General features: G+C 39.0%; 1 protein-coding gene across 2 annotated transcripts in view; it reads right to left on the bottom strand.

Annotated features, from left to right (window-relative positions):
• The window catches only part of BTAF1 (B-TFIID TATA-box binding protein associated factor 1), an 87,699-nt gene extending 73,236 nt beyond the window's left edge, over nucleotides 1–14,463 (bottom strand). Inside the window, exons 1-2 of one of the 2 annotated variants that reach the window (XR_008707176.1) lie at nucleotides 14,010–14,463; nucleotides 600–723 (exon numbers count right to left, since the gene is read on the bottom strand). Coding sequence is in view for 1 of the 2 variants with exons in the window: in XM_055560633.1 (XP_055416608.1) it covers nucleotides 600–723; nucleotides 14,010–14,023 (138 nt within the window). In the remaining variant the exon portion in view is untranslated. The remainder of the gene's footprint in view (nucleotides 1–599; nucleotides 724–14,009) is intronic. The other variant, XM_055560633.1, reaches the window with a different exon arrangement.
• Between the last annotated feature and the right edge of the window lie 256 nt (nucleotides 14,464–14,719).

The following is a 14,719-nucleotide window of genomic DNA, read 5'->3' as shown; positions in this document are numbered from 1 at the left end:
GGGGTCACAAAGAGTCGGATATGACTGAGCACAGCACATCATACAGTCACACTTCTACAAGCCCACAGGAATCAGTAAAAATAAAGCAACTGCTTAGGGAAAGAACATGGGCTAGGATTGTGAAAACACTTATCCACCCAAGGAGAAAGCCTCCACTTTCAAAGAGCTAATAACTAAGAATGTAATGACAAGTAGCTTCTCATATATTTCCACCATTACCCATGAGTACTCATCCATTTGAAGACTGTCAACTGATGTAATTATTAGCTGCTAAGAACAAGTTAGACCACTAACAAACTAGATTAACAACTTAGTTCATTACCACATTGCATGAGATTCAAATTTGTACCACAGGCCAAAGGTTCTTTATTGTCAAATCCCTTTGACAATAAAACTTGACATAAAAAACAAAGTACTTTAAACCTTATGACAAAAAAATAGTAAAAAATTTTAAATATTTGGGAAAATACTGGACTTATTTAATGAATTTGAAGACCACAAATTGTCACTAATAAGATAACTTCCTTCTCTTTTATGTTTTTACCCATGGATAAATTTCTACAACTGTATTATACTAAAAGAGAAAATAGAGTGCTTACTTTAGATAATAGATTATTCAGTTCATGGGGATGAAGCTTCACCACTTCTCCAAGTTGCTGTGCAGCAGCTTTTCTTGTAACTGGAGTAGTGCCAGTATCCAGCAAGATAAAAAGACGGTCAAGCCTAAAATAATAAAAATATAATGGTTATTCTGAAATGTTTCCTCATATATGTTTGAGTCAATAAATGTACATATTCAGCATTTATGAAGAAAGAGCTATGGCAGAGCTGTAGGAGATAAACTAATCTACTCCTAAGGAACTTGCTATGGAGGTGGAGTGAGTGGGTAAGGCAAGTACACAAATAATTAGATTATAGGGTATAATATAGGAATTGTACATGCATATACATGTCCAATAAGCACATGTCAGAAAAGGAGAAAGTGCTTTGAGAAGATGGAATGGAAGCAATAAATACTATATCCCCAACTGTATAATACTAAAAGGGCTTTCTAAAAGAAATGGTGTATGAGTTGGACCTTAATGGTAGCAAAAAAACTCAGTACTGGTGAAAGTGAGGCAGTAAAAGGGAAAAAGGGGAGAAACATATGGAAGAGGGAATAAGAAACAGCAGTAAGACAAAGGAGGCTATATTTAGAGAAGTGAGTAACACAGTCTGGTTGTAATTCGGGGTACACTTAAGAGAATAGTAGAAGATGTAGCTACAAAAGCAGCTAGACAGACCTATTGTGGACACCCTTGAATTATAGCTCAGCCATGAAAGACTCTGATCAGGAAAGACATGGGGGCTTCCCTGGTGACTCAGTGGTAAAGAACCTGCCTGCCAATGCAGGAGACAGGGGTTCCATCCCTGATCTGGCAAGATCCCACATGCTGAGGACAAACGAAGCCCATGAGCCACAACTATTGAGCCTGTGCTTTAGCGCTGGGGAGTTACAACTTCTGAGTCCACACGCTCCAACTACTGAAGCCCTTGCGCCCTACAGCCCTGGTTCCACAGCAAAGAAATCACCACCACGAGAAGCCCACGTACCACAGCAAGGAGCCTGCACACCACAGCTAGAGAGGAGCCCCTGCTCACTGCATCCACAGAAAAGCCCACTCAGAAAGGAAGACCCATCACAGCCAAAAACAAATAAAATTATTTTTAAAAAAACAAAGTCATGGGACTGGAGCTATGCTTCAGGAAGGTTAGTCTTGCAGCAGGGCGAAGCATGAAGTAAAAAGAAAACTTTTATGAGAACTTTTAGACCTGAACTACAATCATGGTTACAAGACTAGAAAGAAGTTCGGGAAAATGCTGCAGAATTACCATGGTAATGTCAAGGAAATGAAAAGATTCTAAGACTCTGAATCTTAGAAATGAAGATGTCATTAAAGAAATGGGAAGAACTAGTGGAGGAAATGTTTCTGAGGAAAGATGATGAGTTTTTTAATGGCCGGGTCAGGAAAGCTAGGGGAAAGCAAAAAGAACAGTTGGAATAGAGATCTGATGTTCAGAAGAAAGTTGAGATGAAAGGTATACAGATAAATGAGTCATTTGTATAGAAGTGACAGGATGGCAATAAGATCTCTGAGGAAACAGTTTGTAAAAGACAAACACCATTATGGGCCAGAGCCACAGCACCACGATTCAAATCCCAGTTCTGACGTTTATACAATAGATACTTTGGAATAAAATCACAATGTCTTACACCTGGAATAAGTGGGGGAAATGGAAAACTGTGTCACTTTGTTTCTGGGATACAGGAAAATCCTAAGATTTAAAAAAGAGAAAGAAACCAGTAACCACTACCAGCTGTCCATGGGTCATATAGGTCTAGCCCTTCCACCACAGTGTTAATCAGGTTCAATGAGGCAAATGGATACCACAGGTAAAGAAAGGAAGGCAGTCTCATATACAGAATAAATGGGTATTCATACAAGATGAAGGATGAAAAGGGGCAAGGTGATATTGTGCCCCAATCCTATATGAGGGGAGATTTCGAGAACAAACCTTTAAATCTCATCTAATGAGGAAGAGAAAGCAAGCAAGGTCCCAAAGTTAAGCATGAATATTAAGTATTAATAAACCGCAAAGAGGCTCATCTTTTACCTCTGGGATTATTTTTCTTTTACAAAGAGCTAAAAAATTAGAAAGCAAAGCTATAAAATCCCTTTATAACAAAATATAGGGGTCACATGAAATAAGCAGGGTCTTTTCTTCTTTTGGAGGGGGTTGTTGCTGTTTAGTCATTGAGTCCGACTCGTATAACCCTATGAGCCGTAGAACTGCTGGGTTCCTCTGTCCATGGGATTTTCCAGAAAGAATTCTGGAGTGGTCTTTTCCTTCTCCAGGGGATCTTCCCAACCCATGTATTGAACTCACATCTTTTCCTGCATTGGCAGGCAGATTCTCTACCAATGAGCCACCTGGGAAGCTCTTTGGAGGGGGCAGTATTTATCAAACTAGCCAGTCACTAATAAACACAAAATCATTGTAACTACTAAAAATATATATATAAAGATACACACACACACACATACATATATATACACACACACACACACACACAACTGGGCTTCCCTTGTGGCTCAGCTGGTTAAGAATCCGCCTGCAGTGCAGAAGACCTGAGTTCGATCCCTGGGTTGGGAAGATCCCCTGGAGAAGGAAAAGGCTACCCACTCCAGTATTTTGGCCTGGAGAATTCCATGGAGTGTACAGTCCATGAGGTCACAAAGAGTCAGACATGACTGAGCAACTTTCACATACATGCAACCAAAGTAAGTCTTTTTCAGTCAAGAAGGCAAAGGGTACCATGAAAACTTTTCAACTGACTCAAAATAAAACACTAAGAGGCAAGGTTCAAATTTTACAGTTAAGGGTATTATGGAGGCCATATTGTAAACAAAATATGAGGTAATTAAAGCCAGTGACATAAAGAAAAAAAGAGTAATACAACACAATTTTTGCTTCCTATATACTGAATGGCACACAGAGTGATTATAAAGAAATTAATTACGAAAAAAACACTGTGCATAGACACACCCCACCTTCTGACATAATATTTTTCCTTATCCATCCAAGGCTGCCTAAATACTTGCCTTCACCCATTTACTCTTCAGGCTTTGTGACAGGATTTGGTGAAGAATGACTCAGAGATAATGAGACAGAAGGGAGGAAAAGAATCTTCTGACAGTGGTTTTCATAAAATTCTAACACTAAGTCAGATCCCAAATCCTTTTCTCATAAAACTACCTCCCTCATACATCCCATACATAACTCTAGAATGCTCTTTGATGTATTTTCATCTTTATAACTGATTGTGATGTTAAAGCTACTGAAACTGTCTCTGAAACTTCACAACAAATATATGCCTATTGCCAGGACTGATTTTGAATGCCTCTGCTCGATGAAAAGAAATATGCAAAAAGAAAATTTAATATCTATGAACAATTTTCTATCAAGGCAAATAAATATTCATTTTAAATCTATATTCTATGCCAAGCAAAATTATCAAAAATTAAATGTTTTATTATAAAAATTATGTCTTAAGTCATATTTATGCAACAACGGACTTATATCTGTATATGATGCATGTATTCTTTATAATAATATAAACTGTATGTGTACAGTTTACATAAATCCAGGACCTTCCTACAGGAAAAGTTGCAAAATGGTAGAACTAGACTGGAAGTCAGGAGATCTTTAAAAGTATTACTTTTGTCACTTGTTAGAAGGCTTAGAGAAGAAACCCACTTAACTTCACTTAAGCTCTTATTTTACAGGGTAAAATTAGATTTAGTCATATTTCATAGCTTCACATCACTGCAACTGTTAATAGTTTTTTCCCCTCTTATATACCATGTTTGTCATATCTTTGATTTATTTGATGCAAAGTTCCTTAGATTGCACCTCTGGATGGATTTCAACTACTGGATCAGCCAAAAAGTTCATTTGAGTTTTTCTGTACCATCTTACAGAAAAACTGAAACTTTTTAACCAGCCCAATACTTCATAACTCCTTTTCAGTGATGGAGTTCCTGCTTTTGTGATGAAAAGCAAAAGCTGGCTGCAAAATGAATACTTTAAGGAAGTGACAATACTAACCGGTTTGTAAGTCTATTTATAAATAGTTAAATTGAGTTTTCCAAGTCCCCCAACCCCTGCCAATTTTCCTCAAGTCCCAATTGCCATTATCTATTCCTTAAAAATGAATGGACTGAGTAGATCCCTAGGTTATTAGAATACAAACTATCTCGTCTCACTTATTACCTTTAAGGGTCTTTATACTCATCCTTTCAATTTCAGATGAAGAGACAGTCCTTGTTTTTCTTCAAGACTTGCATAATGTCTCACCATTTTCTTGATACCATCTCCTTCTACCCTCATTCAATTATCCTTTCTCTGATATCTTACATCACTGCCTTATTAATCTACTCCCTTCTGTCTTCAAATATACAGAGGTCCATCTTTATTAAGATAAACCTCTTGACCTCCATCTTCTAAAACACTCTTTCTGCTGCCAAGCATCTTGAACAAGTGTTTTAAATCACTTCTTTTATCTTCTCACCACATACATTTTAATCCCTATAAATCAAGTTTCTATCCTTCTCTACTACTGAAATAGCACACCTGAAGGTCACCAAGGAACTTCTAAGCTCTAAAACCAATGGCTTTGTTTTTTGTAAATCCAATTTTCATGATTCTTCTGTGACATCTGATTTCAGTATGTACCCCATTCTTAAAATACTTTCCTTCCTAAGTTTTCAGAACATTCTATTACCCTGTTCTTCTCTGATCTCTTAAGTCTTTCCATGGTTTCCCTATTCTTAACACTCTTAATAAGAACATTCTCCCAAATTCAATCCTTGGCTGTCCATCTCTCATCAGTTTCTCCTGTAGGAAACTGTAATTTGTTTAAACTATAACACAGAACAAATAATCCCCAAATCTAGCCCATCTGGGAGCTCAAGTGCAAACTTTCAACTGCCTGATGAGCAAAACTCCATAAGATCTCAATGCTAAGTTTACTTCCTAGAACACCCTGTGATCAAATTATTACCTTATTCTAAAACTTTCAATGGCTCACCCTTACCTACCAGGTAGTAATCAAAAACAAGAAAGTATCTCCCAAACAAGGGCCATTTTGGTTTCCACAATTTTGTCTGTTTTTTCTACTTGGAATGTCTTCTCTTGGTCCAATTCTTCAGCTCACTCCCACCCATTCAGACTTAGTTCAAGTTCTTTACTTTCTTGACACCATCTCACGGACTACTACACAATTACATCCTCTTCTAAAATCCACAGGGATTCTCATTTTGCATAACCATTTTGGCATTTATTATGCATTTTTGTGTCTTTACATTAATTTGTCACATGTTGTCTTATGCTTATTAGGCTTCACCTTCTTCAATGATTCCTTTTGTCCCCCCCAATATTGTGCAAAGTGTCTTTGCACAGAATTCAAATATTTGTTGAGTACCTGGTATTTACTGTAATTAAAATTATAGATAAAGAAAAATTCAAGTTTCTTAGGGACAGGTTGAAGCACCATTTTTAAACAAAGAGAGTACTATATATTTTTTTGCTTCCTTTGAGAAATATCCTTAATCTGTCATAGCTATACTACACAAAAACAAGTTATAAAAATAACAGAAGTGATGCTAAAGCAACGTTTCAGTAAGTAAAAAGATGAGTACAGCAGTACTTTAGCAATCTGAACATCAGGCAGTTATGGCTGCTGCAAAGAGCATGCTGAAAACAACTGGGCAGTAGGCACTGTATTCCTTCAATAATTTCTACCCTTCCTAAACCTTCCTTGAGTCCTCTGTGGACACATACTCCTGCCCAAAGACCTTCTACTCCTCTAACTTAATGCTGAATTTGCCTCACAACCACACAGTTCCTTCTGCCTCTCCTTTCTTCAAAGCCTTATACCCCAACACCATGTCATGTCACCTCCGCTCCCTCACCAGTCAACTGCCCTGAGGGTAGATCAGCTCATCCTCTCATCCAATTCCAGACCTGTCTATTCTCACCTCTCCCACCTTGTGAAAGTCAGATATGACTCCCTGAATAGAAGAATGGAGACACAAGAATGCTTCTTTGGTGCTCTTGACTCAAAGCCCCTTTTGGACTTTTTCATTCTTCTCTCCAGGATAACAGATTAGATGCCACACAAAAGGAACAACAAAGGGATGAGCAGACCGGGATCTCACAAGAGGGCAATGTGACCTATTACACCAGGATAGCCAACTATGAGGCAAGCAGGGTAAGCACGGGTCAGGACACAAAGGAAAAGACTGGTTTAATGAACAGGTAGGGGAGAGGGAAAGGGTATGAGACAGAGACAGTATTATGCTGGAGGGCAGACAGGGCCCTTGATGAAGGAGAGGTTTGAAGGAAGCCAGGTGATCAAAAGAAAAAGAAAGTTAAAAGAAGAGCTGACTGAGGAACACAGTACTTACCACAATACTTCTTTTGGCTAAAGCTTATGTAGCATAACAGCTAACAGTAAAAAAAATGCTACCCTTCATTCTCCAAAGGATAGACAAATGGAGGAAAGGAGGTAATAGATGGCAAGCGGAACAGAAGATACCAGAGACTGTAGAAGAATAAATTAAATAAAACATGGTGCAATTACATTTGACAGTATCCACTGATGATATTAAAAAACAACAATCATGGCATCTGGTCTCATCATTTCATGGCAAATAGATGGGAAAACAATGGAAACAGTGACACATTTATTTTCTTGGGCTCCAAAATCACTGCAGATGGCAACTGCAGCCATGAAATTAAAAGACGCTTGCTCCTTGCAAGAAAATCTATGACAAACCTAGACAGTGTATTAAAAAGCAGAGACATCATTTTGAAACAAAAGTCTGTATAGTCAACGCTATGGTTTTTCCAGTAGTTATGTATGGATGTGAGAGTTAGACCCTAAAGAAGGTTGAGCATCAAAGAATTGATAATTCTGAATTGTAGTGTTGGAGAAGACTCTTGAGAGTCCCTTGGACTGCAAAGATCAAACCAGTCAATCCTAAAGGAAATCAGTCCTGAATATTCATTGGAAGGACTGATGTTGAAACTGAAGCTCCAATACTTTGGCCACCTGATGCAAAGAGCCAACTCATTAGAAAACACCCTGATGCTGAGAAAGATTGAAGGCAGGAGGAGAAGGGGACAAAAGAGGACAAGATGGTTGGATGGCATCACCGAGCAATGGACATAAGTTTGAGCAAGCTCAGGGAGATGGTGAAGGACAGGGAAGCCTGGCATGGTGCAGTCCATGGGGTCACAAAGAACTGGACAAGACTGAGCAACTGAACAACAACAATTGGTTATGAATCTATTGATGATGATAATCTGGCCCATTTTCAATTGGATTTTACTTCAGAGAAATAACTATAAAAGACATGATCCATGTTTATTTTATAAACCTGTGATTTCAGAAAACTGCTCTAAAGACTGCCTAGAGGGAAGAGGGGAATGAGAAGATAGGTGTGTGGGATTAACAGATACAAACTACTATGCTGCTGCTGCTGCTAAGTTGCCTCAGTTGTGTCCAACTCTGTGCGACCCCATAGACGGCAGCCCACCAGGCTCCCCCATCCCTGGGATTCTCCAGGCAAGAACACTGGAGTGGGTTGCCATTTCCTTCTCCAATGCATGAAAGTGAAAAGTGAAAGTGAAGTCGCTCAGTCGTGTCCGACTACTAGCGACCCCATGGACTACAGCCTACAGTCCACGAGGCTCCTCCGTCCATGGGATTTTCCAGGCAAGAGTACTGGAGTGGGGTGCCATTGCTTTCTCCAAAAATTAATTATACTTCAAATTAAAACAGAAAATGTGGTTTAAAAAAACTGGCTGTTAGAAAAAGGAAAGTACATTGAGTTTGTAGAGGTTATGCTGGCAACTATAATTTAACTTCTCTTCAGCTGTTTGTATTATCATAATTCAAAAAGAATATAAAAAGAAATAATATGCATGCTGAACTATAAAAATGTCCTAGACTACTACTTCAACACCAATAAACAAATATATATTGCATTTCCGCTATTTGAGGATGGAAAAAGAAAGTGTTTAAAATATAACTTTTGCAATCTATTTCCAATCTCAGTATTCTCTGAATAAATTTAATCACTCTAAAAAAATTATGGAAGGTCAACTGAAATAATACATCAGAGATGGCTTTGTAATTGTAAGTAAAAGGGAATCATCAGTCAAGTTTGTCCATTTTGTCATGCATTTTTTACATTTACTATGTGAGGCTTTTCTTTTCTGTGTTACTTAGGGAATAAGAACATAAATATCTGGTATCAACACTGTGCTTAGTCCTACATAACATTATTAAGCAAGCAAGTTATGATCAAAAGAAATGTCTTTTAAGAAATTGCCTAGACTTATGTTTTAAAATGTATGCCTTCAAGTTCCTACTGTGGGTTATTTGAAACTATGTTAATGCTAGAAGAAAGTAGATTAATTTGAAATGCCACAAAGAACACTGAGAACAGACATGAAGAAGTGAAACAACACCAAAGCCAGATGCGAGGGCAGGTGTGTGTTATTTACATTCCCGCCCCCCCACGGCCCCACCCCAGTACAGGAACTCCATGAGAATGGGAAATCCATTTTTATTCTCTGCTGTATCTCCAGCACCTGGAACACAGAAAGCACTCTGTAAATACTTGTTAAATGAGTGCTGAAAAGGACAGCCAAGGTGCGTTATTTCCTTCAGGACACTTTTTTTCCCCTAACCTCTGCCTCTTGTATGACTTTATCTTAAACATAAAAATCTAGATTTTTCAGGGGAAAAAAAATGTTTAGTGGATTAAAACTTCATTTGAAAGTGCACATTTTAAAATGGTTAAAATGGTGAATTATTAGGTGGATACTACTTTGAGAAACAGACTAAAGAAACAGGGAGGAATTTAACCAAAGGGATTAAAATGGAGACACTTATGTAATGCCTCCTCTACCTTTTCTAGCTTTTGGTCCCCATTTTTAAAGTACAAAATATTCAATATATTACAATTTACAACAGTGTCTTCTGTCAATCTCATAATGGATAGAAATTAGTAATAATGGAGGAATAGGCCTAACAAACAAAAAACACCTGTGCTCTCCCACAGGTAAGATCATTTTCCCTGTCAAGAGCAAGGAGCCCCCACATGAAGAAACTTCCCTTTACTGTGCAGAAAAGGTCACTGAAACAATGTTTCTCTGAAGCATCAGCAGTGCTGACAAAGCATTAACACAACATAGCAAAGTTCTGCTCACATGTAGCAATTTGTTTCTTCCATAAGAGGGTATGTTCAGAATCTTTTCTGAACACAGCATCATTTTTAAACTCCAAAGATGTGCGTCACAGACTTAAGGTATGGCTTCTAAAACAGTCAAGTCGTAACTATTAGACATGACCTTTATAGCAAAGATCACTGATGGAAAATTCTGTAAATTATATTTTTACATTCTCTGTATATGATCAAGGAAACACTAAATTCATAATAGCTAATCGATGCATAACAACAACCAACTGTGGTATAAACAGGCAAAGGTATCAAAAATAATCTTTTAAAAAATTAAGCCGTGGAACCCAACATTGTTACAGATTCACCCACCACCTTCTGTAATGAACATAACTTTTAACAATACCTCTAACATTACCTTTACTGTTGGTGGCTCAGCTTCAATTAGTGACAGATGATACAGGGAGAAAGGCTTACAAAACAACACAGTATTCAAATATTTAATAATTATGATTTAAATTGCTTGCAAACAACACTGAAAGCCTGTAATATATACTAATTTGTTGGTTTTTTTTTTTTTTTTTTTTTTTTGCTGAGATTGATGTTACCAGAGCAAGTCAAGTAGCTAGTGAGTGAGTCTGGCTGACTTTCCAGCATTCACTTATTAAGGGCAACATTGTTCTTTCACATGTGTATACTCTTTTACTAGGGGTCTAAAAGAGTCATACATTTTTAGTAGTATTTCACTGCATTTTATGGGAGAACTTCAAATGCTATCATTGTATTTGCAATTTTAGAGTCACAAAGATTTGTAGGGTTTTTTGAGGGGTGGGGTAGGTGTTTGTGGCAAGATTTAACTCACCCATAGGGGATCAAGAGTTGACCATACATTTTACCATTTGCTACATTCTTATAATTCAAAGTACTACATTAAAACTAAGCCTTTATAAAGGCTATGTGTGGGACTTCCCTGGTGGTCCAGCAGTTATGAATCTGACTGCCAATACTGAGGACACGAGTTCCATCTTGGGTCTGGGAAGATTCCAGATACCTTGGAGCCATCTAAGCACGTGGGCCGCAACAAGAGAAGCCACTGCAATAAGAAGCCTGCACACCACAACTAGAGAAAGGCTGCTTGCAGCAACGAAGATCCTATGCAGCCAAAAACAAAATGAATAATAATTTTTAAAAAACTAAGTGGAGTCTAAAAATTTTGAGTACAGAAAATGCAGTTACATTATATCCAATTTGCATTATAAAAGACCATGCTATCACAGAATTGTACTAGACTATAAATTTATAAAACTAGTTCTGACGATATTTATTGTTTTTTAAATTATAATTCTGGTCAATATTCAAAACTATAATGAAAGTTTTTCTCTCTTAGGGAAATCTGTAAAACTCAGAAGCACTTCCTGAAAAACACCAGAAATACTCTACAAAAGTTACAGAAAAATCATGACAGGAATTAAACAAGAAAACAATCACCCATTTTTTAAAAAGTGTATTGAGCACCTATGAGAAAAGGCACTCTCCTGGGGAAAGAAGGAGTAAAGACATTCACTTCTCTCACAGAGCTGATGTTAAGTCAAGCAAGAAAGCGAACAATTAAACAATCACAAAGTATGATAAATATGACTGGCAAGACAGTATCTCACCAGCTGAGATGAAGTAATACCAGAGAAGGCTTCCCAAAGTGACACATGTATAGGCTTAGGGTTTAGATCTAAAAACTAAGGTTGGGTAGGAGGAGAAGGTAGGAATTAATGTTCCAGAGATTAAGATAGGAATTAATGTTTTAGAGACTAGGAGGTGAAAAAGAACAAAGATTCAGATTGAAGAGGGAGAGAGAGAGAGACTCAAACAACTTGACAAGATAACGCTTAAAATGGTAAAGCAGGAACCAGATCACAAATGATCTGGTAAGATGTGTTTGTTACAAATTCTGTCCTTTATCTTAAGGCAACAGAAAACGAAAAGGTTTTAAACAGAAAAAAAAAAAAAAAGGCTACATTAAAATTAACATTAGCAAAGAAGCAAAGAATAAATTAGAAAGAGACACCAATGGAGGCAGGAAGAGCAGAATGGCTGCTGTGACAGGTGTCTTGGATTAGAGATGATGGTGGTATGGAGTAGGACTCTGATAAATGGCGTGGGAAGAAAAGATTGGCCAGAGAAGATTAGAAAGGTAGAACTGACAAGATTGGATCTGGGGACTGGCTAGACTGGGGGAAAGGAAGGGAGGGCAAAGTCAAATATTATTCCTGGATCTTTGGATCTGGATTTCTGAACTTAACATTTCCCTCCTATTGGAAATATTTAAAGGTTATAAAAACATTACCATTTCTTTTCAGTCACACACTGATACAAACAGTGCAAAAAATATTTTAGATTTGATTCTCGCAAATGATTTTTATCTCTTCAACCATTTTCAACCTATTCTACAATAAAATATGAAAATGAGTCTGTATGTATATGTGGTTATTCATGTCCGACTCTTTGCGACCCATGGACTATTGTCCGCCAGGCACCTTGTATCCATGGGGATTCTGCAGGCAAGAATACTGGAATGCATTGCCATGCCCTCTTCCAGAGGATCTTCTCAACTCAGGGATCAAACCCAGGTCTCCTGCATTGTAAGCAGACTCTTTACTGTCTGAGCCATGAGGGAAGCTCAAATGAGTCTGTATTTCACACCAAGAAGAGAAAGGAAATTTAGTTCATAAACGTGTGCTCAGTGCATGGCAAAGGTCAGTTTAAAATTAAAGTCCGTTATTCAAAGTGAATCCTCTTATGAAAAAGTCAAGGACTGGTAGTATCCCCAAATCAGAAAGTGTCTCAAAAGTGTTTTCCATGAACCTACTGTATTATCAAAATAAGCCCAGGACTAGCTCTTTTATAAAACCATGACAAGTTTTCTTTTTAAAGTAGAATTTAACAGAATTCTGGCAAGCTAAATTAAAAAGATCTACAGAAAAAAAGAGCACCACCCTTTGAAATCCAATGTCAAGTACAAAAAGCAGCTGCTTTGAAAACTCATTTCATTCAGAAATGTAGGTGCCCTAAACTTCTGTAAATAGATTTGCATTAGTCAAGCAGATTAGGTGCTCTTTAAACTTTCATTTTTTTCTCTATTTTATACATCACAAAATAAGAATTTCCTCACACTGAATGGAATCAAATAATCTATGAAATAAAAATTAGATGCCCCCTATTACAGGTACCTCACAACCCCTCACACTCAACTGTATTGGGTTTCTCCCACACACTTTCTCATCAGTTATCTAGGGAATCTATGAGGTATGGGTTATCCTTTTGCTTGCAAAATAGGAATCTGTTCAATTAACTCTGAAAAATGAACAAAAACTATGTTTTCTGAACTGTCATCATTTTTCCCTTTCAGTCTATATGGTAGAAGGACCCATTTCTCATGAAAACTAACAAACTTGGTGAACCCTTCTGTCTTCTATCAGAGGGGCTACCCCCTACTTACACGTATCAATGTCCACTAACGTCAAGGTTCTGACAAAATGTACTCCCCACCCCAGTCTCTCATATTGGAGAAAAAGACTTTCCTGCTACCCATACAAAGAAATGTCTTGCTGGTCTCCCTATAGTCTCCTATACTTTCCTAACGAGGGGCCATCACTTTAAAATAATTTAAGATTCGTGATACATCTTTCACGCCTTGGTTAAAGAAGATGATACTAATACAATAATTTGCTAAAGATTACAAAGCTGACGACTGAATGTGTACTGCCAAACAAAACGAAAAATTATAATGTAAGAAAGAAGCACTCAGGAAAAACATATCCCTAGAGCCGTAAACACAAATTTTAACATAATTAGAAGGTCACTTAGATAACTGTAACTCAAAGTCTCCCCGACTTCGTCAGTTACTACCAAGTTTTCCCGTGAAATGGAGGTTAGGGATCGGCCTTAGAATACTAAGAAAGCGAAAAGATTCTCCTAGCACTGAAAGAGGGAAGAGAAACCAGAGAACAGAAACATGGTGAGGAAAGAGAAAAACTAGCTCTAACGTGCCAAACGGTCTATTCAGCAAGAAAAAGACATTCCTCCACGGGTTACTTACGTGGAGTAACCCGAGTCCAAAGCCCCGCTGACTGAGGGGCGAACTGCGGAGTCTAGGCAGGAAGGAGCCCGAGCCCAGTGACAATGGGAACCTCCTGTTAGCTCTGGAGGAATTAGACCCACCTGGAGACCGCCATGGCCGGGCGCCGGCGGTTCGGAGCTCCCCGCGAGCGACGAGCCGCGCAGCCGAGGCGCTAGTTTCCAGAGAGCTGAGCGACGCAGGCCCAGGCCGCGGAACAGAGGGGAGCGGCCGGTGCGGCGCGGAACGTCCCGGCGCGGGCCCTCGGGCATCTGCCCTGCCGCCTACCCGAGCTCTTCCCCGCCGCGGCCCGGAAGCAGGGGGTCTCAGACAGCGGCGGAGGCGGCAGTGCTCCGACCCGCACGACTTCAAACCGGGGGCCCCCAGCCCCGCTCTTTGCTGACGCAGGCGTCGGCACGCCGGACTGAGCGTCAGCGCGCCGGAAGTGACGTCAGCTCACCGCGTGGTGCTCCGCTCTGCTGTTGAGCCGAAGGAGTACGAGCCGCTGCGGCCTGGCGGCACGAGCTGCCAAAAGGCTGTTTGTGCTCTTCCGGAGGGGGTCGTTAAGTCTTCAAGGACTTCATTTTTATAGAAAGAAAAAAGTCGATCTAGCCGAGACTCTCAGAGTTCAAAACCTTTACTTCTACTTCTTCATCGCCCCGATTCTCATCTCACCAGACTGCTCGTAGAGAAAACAGAATCCACAGGTCCATAAGATGCTCTAGTCCAGATGGCGATCCCAGTGGGAGGGTGAAATCCACAAAGGTGTGCAACGGCAGTGAAGACACAGCTCAAATGTTTGCCATGTAACCGC

This window comes from Bubalus kerabau, chromosome 22 (genome assembly GCF_029407905.1).
Source record: "Bubalus kerabau isolate K-KA32 ecotype Philippines breed swamp buffalo chromosome 22, PCC_UOA_SB_1v2, whole genome shotgun sequence".
NCBI classification, from domain to species: domain Eukaryota; kingdom Metazoa; phylum Chordata; class Mammalia; order Artiodactyla; family Bovidae; genus Bubalus; species Bubalus kerabau.
This window is presented reverse-complemented; position numbering and strand designations above follow the sequence as displayed.